This window comes from Opisthocomus hoazin, chromosome 4 (assembly GCF_030867145.1).
Source record: "Opisthocomus hoazin isolate bOpiHoa1 chromosome 4, bOpiHoa1.hap1, whole genome shotgun sequence".
In the NCBI taxonomy this organism is placed as follows: domain Eukaryota; kingdom Metazoa; phylum Chordata; class Aves; order Opisthocomiformes; family Opisthocomidae; genus Opisthocomus; species Opisthocomus hoazin.
Genome location: NC_134417.1, coordinates 71,789,587 through 71,811,152, shown reverse-complemented (window position 1 = coordinate 71,811,152; position 21,566 = coordinate 71,789,587). Strand labels below are relative to the sequence as shown.

General features: G+C 40.4%; 1 protein-coding gene across 1 annotated transcript in view; it reads right to left on the bottom strand.

The window, feature by feature from the left end:
• Positions 1-17,732, bottom strand: part of MRC1 (mannose receptor C-type 1) — a 62,549-nt gene extending 44,817 nt beyond the window's left edge. Inside the window, exons 1-6 of the mRNA XM_075419462.1 lie at positions 17,621-17,732; positions 13,636-14,037; positions 11,999-12,172; positions 5,941-6,105; positions 2,654-2,767; positions 188-334 (exon numbers count right to left, since the gene is read on the bottom strand). Of these exons, the coding sequence (XP_075275577.1) occupies positions 188-334; positions 2,654-2,767; positions 5,941-6,105; positions 11,999-12,172; positions 13,636-14,037; positions 17,621-17,681 (1,063 nt within the window). The 5' untranslated portion in view covers positions 17,682-17,732. The remainder of the gene's footprint in view (positions 1-187; positions 335-2,653; positions 2,768-5,940; positions 6,106-11,998; positions 12,173-13,635; positions 14,038-17,620) is intronic.
• Between the last annotated feature and the right edge of the window lie 3,834 nt (positions 17,733-21,566).

Here is a 21,566-nt window from a genome sequence, read left to right as displayed (position 1 = left end):
GAAAGTAGGGAGGCCAGAATAAAAAGGAAGTACACGCTGTTCACTGTTACAGGGAATCTTGGTCAAGCCACAGTGTGCAAGAGACCTTTGCTTGGTTTTACCACGTGCAACAACAAATACCTATTAGAATTACAGATAAAAAACACTAGTCATTAATAATTTCTTGAGGGTTTATTACCAAACCTACCTGCAGGAATAATGAACGATTCTAAAGTGGCGTTTCCTCGTTTGCAAATATAGCCAAGTTTCTGATCGCATTCCCGATTCTCCCACTTAGCACCTTTGCCAGGATTTAATGCTGCACAGACTTTTCCAGGTTCTGGAGAAGGAAATCCTTTAAAACAAACAAACAAACAAACAAAAAACCTCAACAACAAAGTATAACAATATCACAGTTACCCTCTCAATTACTCTCACACTCTAATCTGTTCCATGCTTTACTTAATTACTTATAAGATACATTAACTTGCAGACAATTGTGATTTTCTACATACTTTAGACTGATTAGGGCAGTTCATTCCCTTAAGAGATATTTTTTCACAGCAACCACAAGTTGAGATATTAATCCGGTTCACAATGTAACAGCCTCTTCTCAGGTTCAAAGTTTTGATGGAAGGTATTACAGTGCACCTATTTATTCTGTTTAGGTTTTTTCCTTTTCTAAACAAAAAATGTCTAAACTCCAGAGCATAATCTTTCGATGAAAAAGCTAGTCAAATTCTGTTTTTCGATATAACAGTAAAGACAGAAAAAAAACAAGTAATTAGTTTTCTAATGTGAACTTCTTGTCCACTTGTCTAAACAATATGACAATAGCAGGATATTTTCAGTTGAAGATTAGCACTAGCACTAACAGAAACATCCAGAAGAAAAGTAGAACCTGTAGAACAGAACAAATTTCTGCAATAAACTGCATGAACTTTTCAGGATCTAGTCTAATGTGATTAAACTCAACATGGATTTTCTTCCATTTCTGAACACATGCCACTATGCTACATAACAAGCAAGTGCCAGTACTGCTCACCAATAAACACAGCAAATCAACATTTTTTAGTGCGCGAGATTGTTCACAGAAAATTTTCTTCTATCATTATGATTCCATTACCCTAGATTACAGTTAGTCTTACATTTGCAGTCATGTTATATCTTCTTCCCATAGGAGAAAAAGATATGCTTACTTCACAAATACAAATTTCAATTGGTTTAATGCACAAAAAAATTCAGCTGTTGGCAGTTAGGTCTCCCAAATGCCTAACCAGGATAATTCTAGTTTAAATGTTGATAACTTAGTTACAATGTTTTTCTGTTATTTATTTAGGGCTAGTGAGATGGAAGAATATGAAGCTTCCACAATTTCTTTTAGAATATACTAGTGGAATAACAGCCTGCTCTTGAATATCCAGGGTAATTGGGATGAGACAGAGGTAGGCTGACCAAAGTCAAGCCGTGAAGGAGATAGCACAAATATATAGGTTATATGGACTTAGGAGTATTATCTTTGAATGAAACATAAGGACTAATAAATGGATAAATAAATGGAGTCCATTTTGGTTACACCAAAACCCACCGAATCCTTTACAGAGCAACTGAGAATTGTCTGCAGTTTTAACAACCATGAACAGCTCCTCCTGCTGCTTTGGCTCCACGTCACAATCAGTTTTCCCCTGCTCTTCATTACATGCAAATCCTCATCAGCGCACTTGCATGACAGACCCATAAATACCTTCACAGCAACTTGCAGTTCAGCCTATCTGTTTGCCTTGTGTGCTCGCTCCATCGGAGAGCTGTTTATAAAGTAGTTCAATTCACTCTTCAAAGCTTATCTACTCAAGAAGTTAGTCCACCTAAAACGTGCTTTTGGTCTTATCTACACAAGGAAGCCACTGAGTGGTACGATGGAGTATGCATTTACAGTTACTGCAGATTACATAATTGTGACATGCTCAATGCAGATAAAGAAGACTAGTTACACTGCATAACTTCAGACATCTACTTCAAACTAGTTTCCAAAGGCTTCCTGAATAACCAGTCCAAGGGAACAAGGGTCCTGCAGAAAGACACCTTAACATAGGCACTCTGAATAGGAAACCAGAAAAGCACCTCTTCTTCACCATGTATGCAGATGGCATAGACTAGCTTTTTAATAATGGCACCAGAGTTCAACATTGCAACTACAGGTGTGAAGTACCTGGGTTTGCTTAGAAGCAGACTAGCCCAAAATGTTCAGTTTGACACGTTACTGACATGGGTAGGTTAATCCCAAATGAAAATGAAAATCTAATCTTTAAGCAAGGAATTAAAAAAAAAAAACCCACACCAAAAAAGCCCATACACTGGCCAGTCTGATCTCACAAATAAAGACACCTATAGCATCAGATTTATTCTGTACTCATATAGAAATTAAGTAAATTAAGAAGATATACAAATAAAGTGTAAATAGGTGACTTTTAAAACTTTCCTTTAGATTCTGAGGCTACCATTTCTGTTGTGGATAATTAAGCAAGCCCTGTGTGCCTCCCTAGCATAAGGGCCATTACTCACAGTGTTCATAGCCACAATCTTTCATCATCAAAACAACAACTAGAAAGGAAATATGTTACATGATGACCAAATTTTTGCCTTTTAAACTGCATAGCAACATAATGAAGCTTACCTGGAACCCAATTTAAGTATCGAAAAGGAGCACCACCAACCCATTGCCATCCACTGTTGAAATTCAAACTGTTAAGACCAAACCAGAGAGCAGAACTCAGTCTGCCAGTCAAACCTAGGTAACAAAGAGAGATACTGGAAGTGCACAGCAAGAGCAAACACTTTCTCAAAACATGAGAGCTAATCTGTCTGCTTCCCCTTTTTCCCCAATGCAAGCCTTAACAACTTTGAACCTTTTAGTTTTGGCGACTACACTAAACATGTCATCTTACATGGGTCACTTTAGCTTTTGAGTTTTCACATTTTTAGGTGTGGAGAATTTTATTACAATAGAATACAAAATGACACTTCTGCATGCTCTTTGTATAACCAATGATCAGAAATATGAAACAAATAATTCTCTTCCAGAATTCTAAAATAGTAAATTGATGAAATTGCACAAAAGGCCACAAAACCAAAAATCAGTTTTCTAAAATGAAACATTAATAGCTTCCTACTGTGTATTTTCCAATAAAATTAATGAGTTTCAAATTTACAAAATATTGTAAAGTAAAAAAAAACTGTTCACATTTTGTCAAACTACATTAAAATGCAACCATTCCAAATATTGTCTTTTAATAACACATCTTGTACATTTTTCAGACTCATCTGATTTCACTTCCTTAGCAAATGATAAGTTAGGCTTCAAAAACCAATTCCAACTTATTGCTCTAGTTCTGAAAAGCACCTAGAGATATCATGCTTACGCATTGTCCTGCTGAATTCTTTAGCATTACTAATAGTCATTATTAATCAAATGTCTATCTCTGCCTTCTGTGTAAGACTTGGAATCACAGCTGGATGACTGCTGACTTTTTTGAAATTAACTGTATTTCTGCACAGCTCACAGAAAATCATTGTGCAATATATATTGTTTATTTCTGCTTTTACCAATGGCATGGTGCCAGTATGTAATTTTGCTCTATATATTTTAGTTGTCTTTGACACTATGAATATGGGCTGCACTTGAAGCACGGCAAAGTTAAAAGGAGGGGTAGTTAAGTACTGGAAAGGACTGGAATGTCAGATCAGAGCCTGATTTGGCACCAACACAATAACGTGTTCCAGTACTACTTCTATATAAACAAGTTCTGGTTAAGACAATCAAGAACTGAGCATGACAGGAAATCCTAATGCTGTCAGGGTAGCTGTAGAATGAAAAACTGTTTTTCATGTACATTTGGCATTCATATCCACCAGTTTGCAATTAAAACACACCTACTAATAACTCACTTCTGTATGTCAGTGTCAGGTTGCTCCCTTGAGCAGTAATTTCAATAATAATTTCATCACACTCAGTAAAAAAAAACAGACTCATGTTTTGACCAAATCCTTAAATTGAAAACAAAAGTTTAGACAATCAGACATTCATAACATTACAAACACATTTATCATTCCTCTAAATTGGAGAAATATGGATTTGATGGATGAACTATTAGATGGATAAAGAACTGGCTGGATGTTTGCATCCAAAGAGTTACAGTCAACAGCTCAATGTCCAGACGGAAACCAATAACAAGTGGTGTCCCTCTAGGGTCTATATTGGGACCAATACTATTAAATATCTTCATCAATGACATAGATAGTGGGATTGAGTGCACCCTCAGCGAGTTTGCAGATGACACCAAGCTGAGTGTTGCAGTTGATTCACTTGAGGGAAGGGATGGCATCCAGATGGTCTTTGATAGGCTTGAGGAATGGGCCGATGTGAACATCGTGAAGTTCAACAAGGCCAAATGCAAGGTCCTGCACCTGGGTCGGGCCAATCTCCAGTATCAATACAGGCTGGGGGATTAAGCGATTGAGAGCAGCCCTGCTGAGAAGGACTTGGGGGTACTGGTGGATGAAAAGCTGGACATGAGCCGGCAATGTGTGCTTGTAGCCCAGAAAGCTAACCGTATCCTGGGCTGCATAAAAAGCAGCGTGGCCAGCAGGTCGAGGGAAGTGACCCCCCTTTACTCCACCACGGTGAGACTCCACCTGGAGTCCTGCATCCCGTTCTCAGGTCCCCAGCACTGGACAGGCATGGACCTGTTAGAGTGGCTCCAGAGGAGGACACAAAAATTCATCAGAGAGCTGAAAAACCTCTACTGTGAAGAAAGGCTGAGAGAGTTGGGGTTGTTCAGCCTGAAGAACAGAAGGCTCTGGAGAGACCTTATTACAGCCTTTCAATATATAAAGGGGGCTTTTACAAGAAAGATGGAGAGAGACATGAGAGACATTTTACCAGGGCCTGTTGTGACAGGACAAGGGACAATGGTTTCAAAATGAGAGGGCAGATTTAGATTATATACAAGAAACTTTACCATGAAGGTGGTGAAGCACTGGAACAGGTTGCCTAGAGAAGTTGTGGATGCCGCGTCACTGGAAGTGTTCAAGGTCAGGTTAGATGGGGCTTTAGGATTCCATGATTTTAAGATGTCCCTGTCCATGGCTGGGGGGGGTGGACTAGGTGATCTTTAAATGTCCCTTCCAACCCAAATCATTCTTTATTCTCTGATTCTGTGAGCTTACATAGTACAACATATAGCTTATGGCATAGAATACTTTATCTTCCAACTAATGTAACATAATTCAAAATATTTTCTAATCCATTTAATAGACAAATTAGTGGATTATTTCACATGTATACACAGGCTAATAAGGTAATTACATTGTAGAATATAAATATACTCAAGTACAAATTCAGGAGAGAATTTTCTCGGAAAAGTTTGGAAATGACTTCAAAAAACATGGAAGGAGTTTGAAAATAAGACAAACTATTTGTGAGTCTTTTGTTTATTAGTTCTTTTTCTTTCTTTTCACATTTTAGCACATACTGATGATATTTAATGAGATAGGCCAAAAATGCTGACTAGTACACACAACAAGTAGAGCACAAAAAGGATGTAATCTTGGTGTCTGCATCCCTGATTTACAAACTATTTTGCATTTTCCTGCATTCCAACTTTCATTCTTTATTGTTTGGATTACTTAATTGCTGTATTTTTTATGTCATTGTAAGTTTCTGGCAATATCTAATCAGGATAAAATAATCATTATCTCTCTGATTTTTCCAGCTGAATCATGCAAGATAACAAATTAAATCTACTAATTACCAAATTGAACCAATATAAATTTTCAAGTCGGAACATGCTATGTAAGTGTCACTATTACAATAATGCACTTTTCGGGAAAAAAAAAAAAAAAAAAAAAACAAAACAAAAAAAACCAAAACAAAACCAAAAAGGATGGATAATATTATCCTACCTGTCAGGTATGTTTGTTCATGCAACTCTGTGATGCTTAATAACTCTGCCTTCTGTTGCTGACAGCTTTTTCTTGCCTGGTGCCATTTCAGAGCTGCCTCAGAGTTTATTTGGTACTGGACATTTGTTAAAGGATCTGTATTCCACAACAAATCAACACTATTAACTGTAGGGAGAAAAAGAAATGCCATAACTGACTATGAACATGGAGTCAGATAAAATATAGAATAAATTGCATAGCAAAAATACATAAAATCTAAACACTGCTACAGACAACTGGTTTGAAAGGAGTACTGAGGCTCTCTAATGAGTTAGTAAATCCAGGGCAGAGCTAAACCATGACAGCCATGTCAGACAGCACACAGGTAATTACAGGTAATTAAATCATGTCTACATTTTCTCTGGTATAACAAAGCTTCTGTTTAAGGTAGAAGATGAGTGGCTGAAGTCATGCTAAAAGAGTTGATTTGTCACTGTGGAGAAAAAGACTGAGAACTTCCAGACTCATGCTACCTAACGTATCTCAAGCTGACCACTTCTCCGAGATAAGAAACCCCAATATTCTTACCAATTTGGGGCACTATGTAAAGTGGATATGGATTTTCTTACTCTGATACAGGTAACCTGACCCAAGCATTGAATGCAAAACTGAGATTACCAGCATCTACCTCACACTTTCCTGCAATATCTGGTTTGTCTTATGTGTGTACCTGACATACGCTTTCTTCTCTGCCACGTGACCTGACCGTGATCTCCGTGAATACCTGAACGTGGCACATCTAGGCAATGCCGAACCAGTGAAAACAGCACCCAGCAGGGCCCAACATTAGAAGTGGCCCCAGATGGTAACACACTCCTTACACAGCTGCAGCCTCTTCTGGCTCATCTCACAGAATCACAGAATAGTAGGGGTTGGAAGGGACCTCTGTGGGTCATCTAGTCCAACCCCCCTGCCGAAGCAGGGTCACCTACAGCAGGCTGCACAGGACCTTGTCCAGGCGGGTCTTGAATATCTCCAGAGAAGGAGACTCCACAACCTCCCTGGGCAGCCTGTTCCAGTGCTCCGTCACCCTCAGAGGGAAGAAGTTCCTCCTCATGTTCAGACGGAACTTCCTGTGCCTCAGTTTGTGCCCATTGCCCCTTGTCCTGTCACTGGGCACCACTGAAAAGAGCTTGGCCCCATCCTCCTGACACCCACCCTTCAGATATTTGTAGGCATTTATAAGGTCCCCTCGCAGCCTTCTCTTCTTCAGGCTGAACAAGCCCAGTTCCCTCAACCTCTCCTCGTAGTGGAGATGCTCCAGTCCCCTCACCATCCTTGTAGCCCTCCGCTGGACTCTCTCCAGTAGCTCTTCATCCTTCTTGAACTGGGGAGCCCAGAACTGGACACAGTACTCTAGATGAGGCCTCACCAGGGCAGTGTAGAGGGGAAGGAGAACATCCCTTGTCCTGCTGGCCACACTCTTCTTGATGCACCCCAGGATCCCATTGGCTTTCTTGGCAGCCAGGGCACACTGCTGGCTCATGGTTAACCTGTCGTCCACCAGGACACCCAGGTCCCTCTCCGCAGAGCTGCACTCCAGCAGGTCCACCCCAAGCCTGTACTGGTGCATGAGGTTGTTCCTCCCCAGGTGCAGGACCCTGCACTTGCCCTTGTTGAACCTCATCAGGTTCCTCTCTGCCCAGCTTTCCAGCCTATCCAGGTCACGCTGAATGGCAGCACAGCCTTCTGGTGTATCTACCACACCTCCCAGTTTGGTGTCATCAGCAAACTTGCTGAGGGTACATTCTAACTCTTCATCCAGGTCGTTGATGAAGAAGTTAAACAAGACTGGGCCCAGTACTGACCCCTGAGGGACACCACTTGTCACCAGCCTCCAACTAGACTCAGCGCCGCTGATGACAACCCTCTGAGTTCTGCCATTCAGAGGCAGATTCAATCTCAATTGAATCCCCACAAAAAGCAATAGAGAACAGAGTGATCTTGCTCTGCTAAAAATGGAACCTACAGAAGGCTCCAACACTGAGCTAAATATCACATAAAGAGATCAAAGTTGCCTGACAAAAGCAGAATATAGCAGAGGTCACTGTATATCTGCTGACAATGGGAAAAAGGCTGAAATTCCTGCAGCCTGTATCAGATTTTCTGAAGGTGCAAGCTGTAAAAAATTTGAGAGAAAGAAGTCTTTTCCTTTTCCGAATTCACACAGCTCATAAAACTTAAGTGTGCAAATAAGAGGAAAACAGTACAATAAACAAAGCTCAGGACAAAGGATGATACATGTTAAATGTCAGCAGGTCAGTAACCAGTTCCACTTCTTCCTGTATTAAATCTGATAGTCTATAGATAATATGAAGTGTTTGTTTTGAAACTATTATTTTAAAATTATTATTGTTATTGAAATTTTGGAAAAAAAATCAAATATAACCTACTGTAATAATGACATTTGACTTAAAAATGGGCACTTTCATCCCATTATCATTATACACAAACCAACTTCTGTCAAAAATATTTTACGACTATCAGAAGGCAAAATTTCTTCATTACACTGTGTTCTACAAGACCATAAATTCCTGTGCACAAGCACAAGCGTGGGATATAATGGAAATTGCAAAAATAATAAAATCTATAATTCAGTAAACTGGCTCTGACTTGACAGAAATGATTTTATAAATCTGGTACAATTATTACAGAGGAAGAGGTAAACAAGTCTCAGGCATTCATCCAACCTTCCACCCTACTCCCCCAGTCTCATAATTTATAGCTGACTTGCATACGGTGCTCTCCTATAGAACTCTGGGCTTTCATAAAAATCAAGTTCATTTCTGAACCTTGGAAAATTTGTTCTGTGAGGTCAAATGCCTTCACAGAGCAGGATTTTGGAAAATATATATGCTATTGTTTAAAGCTTAGTATCCCCAGAGAAACCAGAAGATGAATCACTTTTCTGGGATGATGTATTTTAGCATCTAAACTAAATTAATGTTAAAACACACCTGTTCTTAGCACATAACTGGAAAAAGAATTAAAAAAGCTCAACTTTATCCCTACACAGATTAATTCAGCATGCATTTCTTGTATACACTGAAATTAGTGAGAACTAGCTATTTCCACTACGATTACTATCCAAATCCCAGAAGTACAAGTTAGTAAATCGGAAGATTTCACTTGTGTCTTTGAAAGTTCTCAGTCTTTAAAGCAAGGCAATGCAAAGCAGACCAAAAATACATTGAATTTCAGGTACATCCCTTGACAGACAAGTTCAAACTTATAGGAAAGGCATACAGTCCTGACCGATGCAGACATTTATGACATTTATAATTAAAAGAATTTCAGCATTATTATCATATTAAAAAGCAGTATTTCTCCTGAATTAGGAAATGGAAGAATCTGGAGAGATTTTAATTTCAGGACTGCAAGCGCAAATGTGGCTTTTGACTAGCAGTAACAACAAAGTATTCTTGTTTATTTAGTTATCCATCCAAAGTAAGTTGGAGTCTCAGTGCGATATCCTTGTAAACCGCATGAATAGAATCATGGCAATAAAAACTGAATATAAATCTTATTAGATAGCCTATAAAATAACTGCCATTGCTTCCTCTCTGAGCGTACAGTAGGGAAAGAATCTCATAATAAAGGCATTACAGTTTTATACTATATAAATTATATAATGCTGTCAATAGTAAAAAGTCTAAATTATACTGAACTTCCTTCACATGTTTTTCTTCACTTAGATATCTTTTCCTAGAGTGTTCCTCTCTTTTATTTTTCCTGGTTAAATTTGTGAGGCCCAAAGTCAGGCTACGAGTTCCAGATAAACCAGAAGAAACAACACAATTAACCCCATATAACTCAGTTGATCAATTCACCAGGCATTTTGAACCAGACATAAAAACACAATGAAAAGCCCTTCAAAATATCTTGAAACACCAGCCTGGGGAAAAAAGCCTGCTGTAAAAAATAAATTCAGTATCTGTGAACGAATACAAGTATGTAGATTTGCCCAGCGATTAACATACATAGCTAAAACTATTCAAATATTTCCTCATTCTCTGCACTTTTTGTTTCCTTCCTAGTTTGACGCAAGTTTTATGCATCAGTTATAAGGCTTTCTAAATTCTTCACAGAAATTCTAGCTTTTTCATCTGTCAAGAAAGGGGCCTCAATGGACTTCTGCCCACTTGAGTACAGCTATAGGCACACCTCATGACACACTCTACTGATGGTCTTACACTGTGCAACCTGTTTTTTTCCCCAACACCTGCTTTTATACTGCAGTGCAACATACAGCTCAAAAAGACACAGTGTAACCTGTGAAGAAGCAGTATTTCCTAGCCTCCTAAAAATTGTTTGATGTAGCAGAGTTTCTCCTGTGGGATTTGTTTCTGCTGTCACTGTATCAGCATCTCTTTTTACAGCATCAAATAAAGGGTCATAGTCGTATTTATGTTACCTCCACTCGTCAAAATTCTACAGCTCTCTTGAGTATAATAACTGTTGTAAGTGTGGTCTTATGCCCTCTTCATTTCGGACAACATTTGAGCCAGTTCTGCTCACAATGTGAAAAAGTGACTGGTTTAATCACAATAACTTCACTGTATGTCCGGCCCCGGTATGCACAGCTGTTCTAGTCTGCATCACATATTTTCAAATTGGCACCTTTGCTCCCCCAGACAGTTTAAGAAACAACAAACACTTTAATATTAAATAAATTCTAACACACTAAGTCTTAAATATTCTATGTTTAAAGGTGCTAACTTATAACTCTCTCATGCAGTACACTCCTCTTTCATAGGGCTGACTAAAACTTCTACTACCCTAGCCTGTCTCTCATTAAAATGTATCACCCAAACTTGAATATTTTATAGCCAGTACTCAGGAATCAGGAAGGAAACATGCAGGCAATCAGCGTAAAGCAGCTTTTTCCAAAAACAATCACAGCCATGTGAATGGATTTCCTTGAATTATGCCCAAGAATTAAACAAAATTTTAATGATGCCTCCTATTTGCTATACTCCAAGAACGCTAGACAGGTAGCATTTTTAAGTTGATCTTGCATGTGCTGTATGAATGGTATTGATATTCCGAACATGTTTTTAATATCTTGAAAATAATACTGGCATAGAAAAAAAAATATGTAAATTTCATTTGTCTGAAATAATGAATGCAACATTCATGGAAATAAGGTGAGGAGACTGATACTTCATCACCAAACCAGTTAAGATCAACCCAAACTGTTTTCTTCACATCAAAGCAAAGACATATTTTTCTCCCTAGCTATGACTGCATTCAGCTGGAGCTTTACAGCAAAACACAATAATAAAGAAGAAGAAGGGAGAAGTGCTACCTCTCTCATCATGACAGAAGAAACAGGTTGCAGACAAAATGTTTAGTACAGGTTTTACAAAAGTTCAGAGAAATTTTATTTAAATTTAAAAGAATTCAAACGCATACAGGCATATTACTCCAACTTACTTGAAGTAATATCAACATTACTAAATAAAGTTTTGTATATACATAATACTACATTTGAAACTAACTATACTCAAACCAGGGAATTTTGAATATAAACACTTCTCATTGATTTTAAATACAGAACTACAATGTAGCAAGATTTGGGAAATACTGGGATTTAGCAAAAAGTTCATGTAGGCTCCTTCATGTTTAAAAGGCAACTCATTCTACAAAGTAGTCTTAATTTGAGTTAAACTATATTCTAGCTTCCAATTCTGCTGCACAAATTTCTACACTGCATTTTGCATATACTAATCTAACATCTTTTCATCTAATTAACTTTCTATTTAAGTAAATGCTGTAATTACAGATTCCAGCATATGATTAACACACTTTCACCTGGATGTAGTTGGGTCTTTTTTTTTTATGCTGAGCCTTATATTTGCATATTTAAATAGTTCCTAAAAGGATAGCAGGCTGAATGGAGACAGGAAAATACACCATTTCAAACTGTATTTTGTACAGTAAAGCACAAGATAAAGACACCAGTATTTCCAGGCAGCTGAATAACAGCACCACAGAATCCTGAACATACAGAACTTACATTTCAATGGGCAAAATCCATATAACTTGTCAACATCAAAGTTCGAAGTGGTTCCACACCAGAACCAGCCATCTGATCTGCCAGCATCTGTGCAGTCAGCATACCATTTATCACCAAACTTAAAAGGGAATACACAAGGTGCTCCATTGGCATTTCCTTTCACTGTGTAGGTATCTAAGGAGACACAATTTGAAAATGTATAAGCAATCATAAGCATAGAATACATCAGTTCAGCTTTATGATCACATTACAGCATATTATAGCAAGCAGAGCTGTACAAACTGTACTAGGAACGGGACACTGATAATTTTACTCTCTAGGTCTAAGTTGATACCTAAGTCCTCAATGACACAAATTTTTATTGCTTAAGGAGACCACTGACCAGAACTGACTGAGCCAAGACAAGCACATTCCCATGCTACATTTTGCATGCACAACAATCAAAAGTATAAAATCCACACAGTTAAGCAATTTTCTTTTTCAGCACAAACAAGTGCTGATTCTTCTGTCAATAACCCAATTGCTGACCATTTTAGACAGGGAAGAGCATGTATATATAAAATTGAAAGATACACACCGCGGAGAGACTTCAATATACTACGACCAAATAAAATTTCCATTGGCATCTAAAGACAATTTTTGTTTCATCACAAACCTGGCTCAATGAAATTTATCAAAGTAAGTAGAGCAGCCTTCTGTGCATGCACATATAGCACACACACATACAATATATGATTGATGGGAGGAGACAGAGAGGGACCGAGGAACCCTTCTTGCCAGCGACTGCTAGAGAGGTGACATACCAAGGTCACTGTCTCACAGAGCTGCTAGAAAACAAAGGTGGAAGGAATGGCAGGCCATCACTCCATCTCCCCCTTGCCTCCTTCACATAATGTGCTTTGCTAGGATCCTCCTATTCTGGGTCTAGGCCAAGGACAAGTACTGTAATCAGCCTTTGTGTAAACCCAATGAAATGCATTCATATCTCCCTCTCTGCCCATTTCTGTTTATCAAAGAATACTAAATGGGAAGCCAAATGTTTTCCTAGCTACTTATCATAAATATATGTATATAGGTATCATACATAACTTTTTGAAATTTCACTATCTACGTTATCTTATTTCTTTGTCTAACACTTCAGTGCCAACTCTGAGACTCACTTCAAACACCTAGGAAGGCATCTTCAATATACTGGAGATGAAGATACCAAGAGTTAATTAAATACTTACAGCATAATTCATATTTGTTGCCCAATGAAAAAAAAACCCACACATTATCAGCAGACTATACACTGATACTATACCTTTCTGTACACATGTAAATGGTAAATGCTGTCATTAACTGTTGTGTAATAGTTACACATGTGTTCTGAATAACCACAGACTTTTTTTCCCCTCTCCAAATTAATCACTACCACGCATGGTTAATTATCTATCAGAACATTGACAACTTTGACAAAAAAGCAAAATGAGCCCCTCAAACAACATAAAACACACTCAAGTATTGCTGATTTCACCAGAAGTCACACTCACTGATCATTAATGAGATGAAGGAAGTTCTCCTACACTTCTAAATATTTTATTTAGATACACACAGAAATGAGCTTGAAATACAGAAATTAATTTACAGAAATTTACCTTCATAGCCTCGAGAACACAGATCGTCTGTGGTTCCGTAGACCTTCCACCTACTCCATAAACCAGATCCCTTGTACAGCATAATATTCCTTTCCTGTCTGTTTCCATAGTTGAAAAACAAATCTTCCCCTTGGATTGCAAAGAGAGTCTCATTTCTGCATTCCCATCGCTGAAGTTCACTAGCCTTGTCACAAGGATACAGAGTGATCGGAACCCAGTCTTTCTTCGAAGGCACTCCCAAGCACAATTTGAATGCTACGCTCATAAGCTGGTGATCTGAGACCCACCTGAATTTTTGTGACTCATTTTCTTGAACACAAGGAGCAGTAGTCACTGAATTAGAACTTTGAGCCAGTACACAGCGCTTGTGATCTTCATTATATATTACGAAGATGCTAGTATCTGTAAGACAAAAAACACTAGAATCATTTGGTTTGAAGTAATCTTACCTGCTATCTAAATGAAAGATGAATCTGGACACTGGTCTTGGGGTTAAAAAAGAAGGTGCGGCACTCCTGTAGCCTACACCTATTAAAGCGACTGTAGAATACTACTAGTTCAGATGTGAGGACATTTCAACTATTTTGCATTAGTGAAAGCATCTAGACTCAAAAGTGCAAGGCAGCAGAGATACAGATCTACTGCCTCCTGTAGCTTTAAAGCATGGGTTAAACTGAAGAGAAAAAACATACCCATGGTATTATTCCAAGCTGCACCCATGAGAGTTACCAAAACAAGGGAGCACCCACACCATACACTGTGGCTGCTGACACTGAGCACTCCAACAGCATTGGCTCCTTGACACTGGCTCCCAGACATGAGAAGATGACAACAGCCACACTAAGTTCTTCAGGCTGTGTTTCCCCACAGTGGGGAGTTCTGTTCCCATAAGCTCTGCTAAAATCCTTGAAGTCTTAACCAGGAGGTAGAACATTTTTTAAGCTTTACACAAAAGCTACTTGTAGGGCTAGAACAACATATTCATTTTTCACTCATCTGCAGTGATCAGTGATTTCTTTCTCCTTTCTTACTTTTCTCCATCATAGATCAAGTAGCAACAACAGTGGGATTTGCCATCATCAGATATGCCTCTTAACAACTTATGAAAATCTATGAGGCTCTTCATAGCTCCCAAAGTTATTTCTTAGTAAATAGTGCTTCACAGCATGCATTTTCACGTTTTCAAGGTTTATTTCAAAACTGTAGCTAGGAAAAGAAATACTGATTTATGTGACTCTGGGGATTAAGGCTAATTAAAACATTATTTATTTTAGTGTATGATTACTAAATTAAACAAATTCTATGATGGAGAAATATTTAAGGGGAAAACAGGTTAACCACAGAAAATTTTCCCTTCTCTGCTGAGGGTCCAGTGCAGAAATGATCATACTTTTCTGCAGAAGAACAACCTGGGAACAAATAACCTCCCTCTCAAAGAGCTGAGCTAGACTTATCTCATCCATAGTTCAGTTTCCTTCTCCTGTCCTTTGGCTTCCAACTCACTGGGAAGTAATGTAAAACTGATGAGCACTGCAGACAGAAATTGTTGCCTTTTGCCAATCTGTTTTACTCACAGACAATACAAGGAAATGTATAATTATCACTGCTGGTGATAACTTTTTTTATTCTGCTTTTCTACCAGCATTTAGCACGATCTTATTGTAAACTGATATATGCAATGCTTGCAACTCCCCTTTTCCTGAAATCTTATTTAAAGTTTCTGGGTAAAAAGAGATGTCAGACATTTTCACACGTGTGGAAAACACTGCCTGGTCTTTCAAACTGCCAAAATTGTATTTGTGGCCTAAAATAACAAAATAACACTCCTTATTTTATGCCCCTTATGGTGTTATAGACAGAATGCTATGCATGTGAAAAACGTACCCCAGAGTCAAAAGCCTGAATTTCTGCACCCAAGCCTAAAAAGGTGCAGAGTTCTGGATTCAGAAACAAGGTTAGAAAGCTGAACACAGAGGTCTGGCCAGTGGAAAACGAAGACAAATCTTTGTCCCTCTGCTATTCTGACTGCACCTTTACAAAGCATTAGCGGTGTGCAAATGCAACACAGCTACTCATACAAGGGCCCCAGCGCACACAGGGCTCTTACAGGGAATAATACATAGATAAGCAGCTAAAGGGCCAACACAGCCTAGCAGGTACTGAAAGTAAGTTGGCAGCAAAACAGGACAGAACAAGAGGTGGCAGGATGCAAGAGCAACTGGGGCTAAAACTATAGTTGCAGGATTTCCTTCACCTCAGAGTTGCTCCTGTCTCATCCATGACCATACAGCAGACTTGTAGCATGGTCCTGTATTGCTCTAGCTTACAGCTTTTTTTCTGTGTTTGTTCTCCCTGCTTGGACACCAAAGGGGATTCCCATATAACACTTCCCATGTGAGTTGTTAGATAGTCTAGAAGAATCTGAAACAAGCCAGATATTTGTGCCACACTTTCTATGCCCTGCCAACTCATCTCTGTAAACACTTTATACCGCTCCTGTCAACGTAATGAGTTGTATCTGTAAAATGGGCTGAGCAGAATTACTGACATAACCATTAACTGTGTTTCACTGTTCTGTAGCAGTATTTGTTATAAAGCTCCCATATTCACTATAGATGAGCTGCAGGTGGTAAATTAAAGGTCCACCACAGCCTGATCATGACTACCACAGTCTTGGTACTTTGAATTACATCAATTTCTAGCAGACTAATCCATTTGAAACTTACTCCTGGAAGGAGGTTCTTTAAAATGCATAGGAACACACCAGGCATAGGAAAGAACTTACCTCACCATTATAACCCATTCAGGGAGATGTAGCACCTTTTCCCTCAAATATCCCAAGTAGATCCTAAGAGAATTATTCTCACAGGTTTTCATTTTTCTTCATCCACCACGTTGTGACTATTTGCCTACCTCTGGTCCCAGCTTATATCCGAAGAACTGTGCCAAGTACTGTAAAATCTCCCTGGACAGATGTCTTTCCACAGCAGAGATTTCCAGTATGCCAAGGAAGCTTCACACTCTGCAGCATTTGCAAACTATCACAGGTTATGCAAGTGTAAATCAAGCAGTAACTTGTGAAGCCAGTGAAGCGCTACCAGTGTTAAACACTAATGGAGGGCACCAGAAGAGCACACCAAAAGCCAGAAGCAAGAGAGGGGGGAGCAATGAGGGAGCAAGCAGGCAGGAAGACTGTCTGCTCCACACAGACTCTCATTTACCAGACGGCCTACAGTGACTGCTGCTAATTACACAAAGCAAGAAAGGTTACAAGGCAGCGTTATGAAGTTTTGCTTCAGCAGACCTGAAACTGGAGAATGGAGGATGCTGAGAGGCTTCAGGAAGGGCAGATGCAAAACTTTCACTGAAAAATAGCTGTGCGGTGGAAATCATGGTAATTCTCACACATAGCAGGTGCAAGCTCCACGTTTCACCAAAAAACACAGCTTTCACCTGTTTTCACAGCTCTAATCCATGCCAACACCTCAGCCACCTTAACTTCCCCCACAAAAGACATCTGCCAAAAGCAGGTCCCCAGGCCCATCAAAGCCCAGAGGGCTGGAGGAAAGACAGACCCCCAAACCAGGACCTTCTGCAGACCTCGATGGCGAGGAGGTATCTGAGGGAAAACAGAGCCATGGTGTTAAATTGATCAGGGACAGAGTCCCTAGAGCAGTGGGAGAAACTCGGGCAGCGCCAGTGACAGCCCTGTTTCGGTACCCGCAACGCCATGGGCAGCCTTTTGGCTGCCTTGTCAGGCAGCTTCGCCCACCGGGCACCTCAGGGTGCCGGCGAGGAGGGGGAGGCAGCCGCCCGCCCCGGCGCCCTGAGGGTCCCTTCAGGCAGCACCGAGGGGGTTAAAATGGCCGCGGGCTCCTCCACCTGCGCGGATGTTTTTCCCGCCCTCAGGTCCCAGGTCAGGTTGGGCTCGGTGCCTGCCGCGACCCCGCACGTCTCGTCCCGCACAGCCCCTGCGGGCACTTACCCAGCAGCGGCAAAACCCGGGGGAGAAGTGCGAGGAGAAGCAGGAACAGGGAGGGAGCCATCGCGGCGGCTTCGCCCCGCCGCTGTGAGGAGAGGGGTTTCCCGCCGGGCAGGTCCTCCGCACTTGTGAAGGGCTGGTGGATCAGGGGAAAGCTCTGGGCTCGAAATGATAAGGAAATATCCTGTCACATGGGCGTTTTGAAATAACAGGAATTCGCTGTTCAAACTTTGCTTTCCTAAGCTTTTTTTTTTTTCCCCTCGGCGGAGGGAAGAGCCTCCTTCCAGGCAGGTGATAAAGTGGTGATAGCTGAGAGGAGCGCTCGTTTGGTTTTGGTGGTGGTGGTTCTTTTTTATTTTTGTTTTACCCCCCCTGCGACCCTGTCAGCTCTGCACGTGGGTCAGCGGTTTGTTTTCCAGCAAAACGAGCCGAGCGCATCGAGCGGGGCGTCCCCCTCCCCTCGTTCGCAGGCGAACCCCGAGTCTCAACCCAAACCTCCGCCCCAACGGCCGGGTCTCTCCCGAGAGCGAGCAGGGCAGAAGCAGCAGAGACCTACTTTCGGGAAACCGGGATTTGGGTTGCGCCGCCGCCCGTCCCCGTCCCGTCCCCCCCCCCCTCGTCCCCCGCCTGCGAGCAGCTCGCTCCAGCGGGCGCTGGGGCCGCAGAGGAACAGCCGGAGGGGAGGCGCGGGCTCAAAAACCTCTTAAAAAAATATTTTCTGAGCTCCGATAAATGAAATTCGTCCGATTTATTTATTCTTTTGGCTGTGGTGGCTCTATCTGCTGTTAACAGGATTCAAATCTCGTTTGTGATTCAGAGCGTGAGAGAAACGGAAACCTTGCTTGCTAGGTGGGTTTTCACAAGCTGAAGCACCTACGTGGAATTAAAAAAAATCTCTCTGAAAAGGTGCCTTTAGAGCACAGTCTGCCTTGAGGTTTTTATGTCTTCTTGCTTTGCTGGGTAGGAGAACTCCCCGTATGCCTTTTTGGGGGGAGCCTCCTTAGAGGCTGTTACGGGTCCCAAATGGACTGAAAACATCAATCTTACTGCTGTTTCACATATGGAGGCTTTCACAACATATGGGACTTGCTGAGCATTGTGATACAGCGTACACGAATTTGAGAAGCATCAAACCTACCACGCGTGTGAAGCAGCTCTCCCGGTACTGTCCTGCACTCAGAAATCTCTGCTAAGTATTGACAGTCTTCGAAAGCCTCCTTGCAGGAAGTTCTGGGTGGAAAAGTAGAGTACGTCCAGGGAAACACCAATGTGTGATTGGTACAGAATCAGGCAGGGCAGTGTGAGCAGGTGCTTTGACAATATTGTTAGAGGAGAAGCAGCAATGGAGATGAAGTCCAAGCTCATTTGAAGTCAATGATGAAACTCTCATTAATGTCGGAAGGGATTCCAGCCAGGCACTTCAGCTGTGCTGGGCCCTCCCGTGGACTTACATGCAGGGAGTGAAGAGGAAGTGCTTCATAATTCCTCTTAACATCTGTGGACCCATGTAAAAGTCAGGAACAGCCTGGCCCAGGGACAGGAGGTGGGAAATATTTCAGCCATAATTGGCAGTGTTTTATATCGTTACATTGATGAATTCCCACCTGGGAAACTTCATCTCTTGCTGCAGTATATGGCAGGTATTTATTATTCACTAACTATTTGCAGTGACCTTTATGCTAAACAACTAAAAGATCCGAGTGCTTGCCCTGAGGAGATTATAGCTTACTCAAATAATCATAGTACAATTCAGAAATGAAGAATTCCTCCATATTCTAACACTGCAAACTTCAAATTATTCAGGCATTCAAAGCATGTATGAAAAGTGTTTTATGAGGTGGAAAAAAAAAAATCTTCCTAAGTCACCTTACTATTTATTTACAGATTCATTTTACTAGCAGTTAGCAACATCTGGAAGCCCAGGAAAGCATCTAGTGCTACAAGGAACAAGTTAGAAGATGGGAATAATCCTGCTGCCCCAGCAGAATACTGTTATTAGGAAGACCGTCACTGAAAGTTTGGGAACTCGTGGTATTCTTTTGGCTGAAGATAAACAGAGAAGGAAGGCACTGTGTGAAGTTCAGTCTCAATGTACATAAGTACAGCTGCCACAAAAGTCTTTAGATCAAACCCAGATGGGTCAAATAAAAAGGGGGCTGCACATAAATGCATATGTGTGTCACACATACAGGCAGAAAACTGGCAGTGAGTAGTTGAGTGGTTACACCTATTTGGCGGTCGGCAGCTGTACCAGGAATGAACTACCCTCTGAAGTGACAGAACGAACTGTGTTAGGCTATTTGTGGAGATTCTCAAAACTGAACTGGACAAGGAGCTGAGCAACCTGATCTAAATTTCAAGTTAGCCCTGCTTTGGGGAGGGGGTCATACTAGATGACTTGTAGAGGTCCTTTCCAATCAAAATGAGACATCAGGAGAGCTACTTTCAAGACAAGTATTCTGCCTTTCTTGGGATCTGTGCCTCACCAAATTAGCTCCCTTCCTGATCTGAAAACTGCCTTTTTCTCATTGTCCCTTGCACACGCTGGAGATACTGCCACTTCAATGCTATTTTGAGTGCGGGGTGTATATATGCATATATATATACACACCCTGCCTAGAGCAGTACAGGTTTGGATGAGCTGATTCGCACAGCCTCCATGTCTCATCTCTGCAGCATACTCCTCAACAATTATGTCTGATCTGACTTGCTCTTTGGGAATCATCATGTGAATATATGAACTGTGTATTCTGATCTTATATAATCTAAGGGAAAGATTTTCTCTCTTTTGGGACAAAAGGATTCATCAAAGACTCAGGCTATAGCGATTTGTAGGCAAATATGTTACCAGAGTCCTACCCGCTAAATAACTAATGACAGGGTACATGCCCTAGATAGACATATGTTTTCGTCTCTCTCCGTGGGTAGCAAGCCAGCTGCCATTTGCATTTGGAACAAAAAGGCCTAAATTCCTCTGAAACAGGTCGGACCCTCTCTGCTTCTGGCACATCCAGTACTTGCAACTGGCGACTGTTCCTGGCAAAATACCCTGAAATCCTGAAGTCACAGTGGCCCTTGACTTTGACAGTCAACAGGAAGATGGAAAGTTCAGTCTAAATGAAATCATATCCATATCTGAAGCATAATATGCCTATTTTGTTTGTGTTGAACCAAAACAACTGGATTATTATCCGTTCTTTCACATTTGCATCCAAGATGTTTTTTGATGTTTCATGTGGGAACCTGTATCTCTCAGATGGCATTCAGTAGTTTTCTATACATTTCTAATGTTTTCATGGTCATGTATAATAAACATATGCAAGAACAAAATGTGCATCATCTGTATCCTCACTATTATCATAATACCTATACTGTATTAGGAAGCTATATAAACAAAACATTGAGCAGGGGAAAAAATAGGAATTGGCAAAGTTAATATTTCCTTTTTATGCAAATCGGATTCCTCTGAAATGGTATCCAAAAATCAACTTTGAGGTTTCTGATTTCTAAAAACAAAATATAACAAAAAGTTTTAAGAATTAGAACAATCAAGGCTTTAATATCTGTCACCAGAGAACCTTTATGTAATACAAGTCCCTTGAGGATACTATTAATATCACGTGCAATATTCACCTTAAATACAACTAATGCAATCTATCTGTGCTTCAAATTTACAAAACAATAAAGATTCCAACATTCTGCCTTTACTGCAAAGAAATAATGTTGTTGTTCCTGGCATATACTTTAATTGGTTCATAAATATACATAGCTATTGGGAGTGTATGTGTACTCTCATGATTTCTAACATTTCAAATTCAGTTTATGCTTGACCCACATTATGAAAATTAAGTGAAAGGTCCACGCCCTTGCGTTTCTGGTTGCTTACATCTACCACTGTCGCATGCATAGTTAAAAGCCACAGTAAATACAGCCCAAAATATTTAAGTTG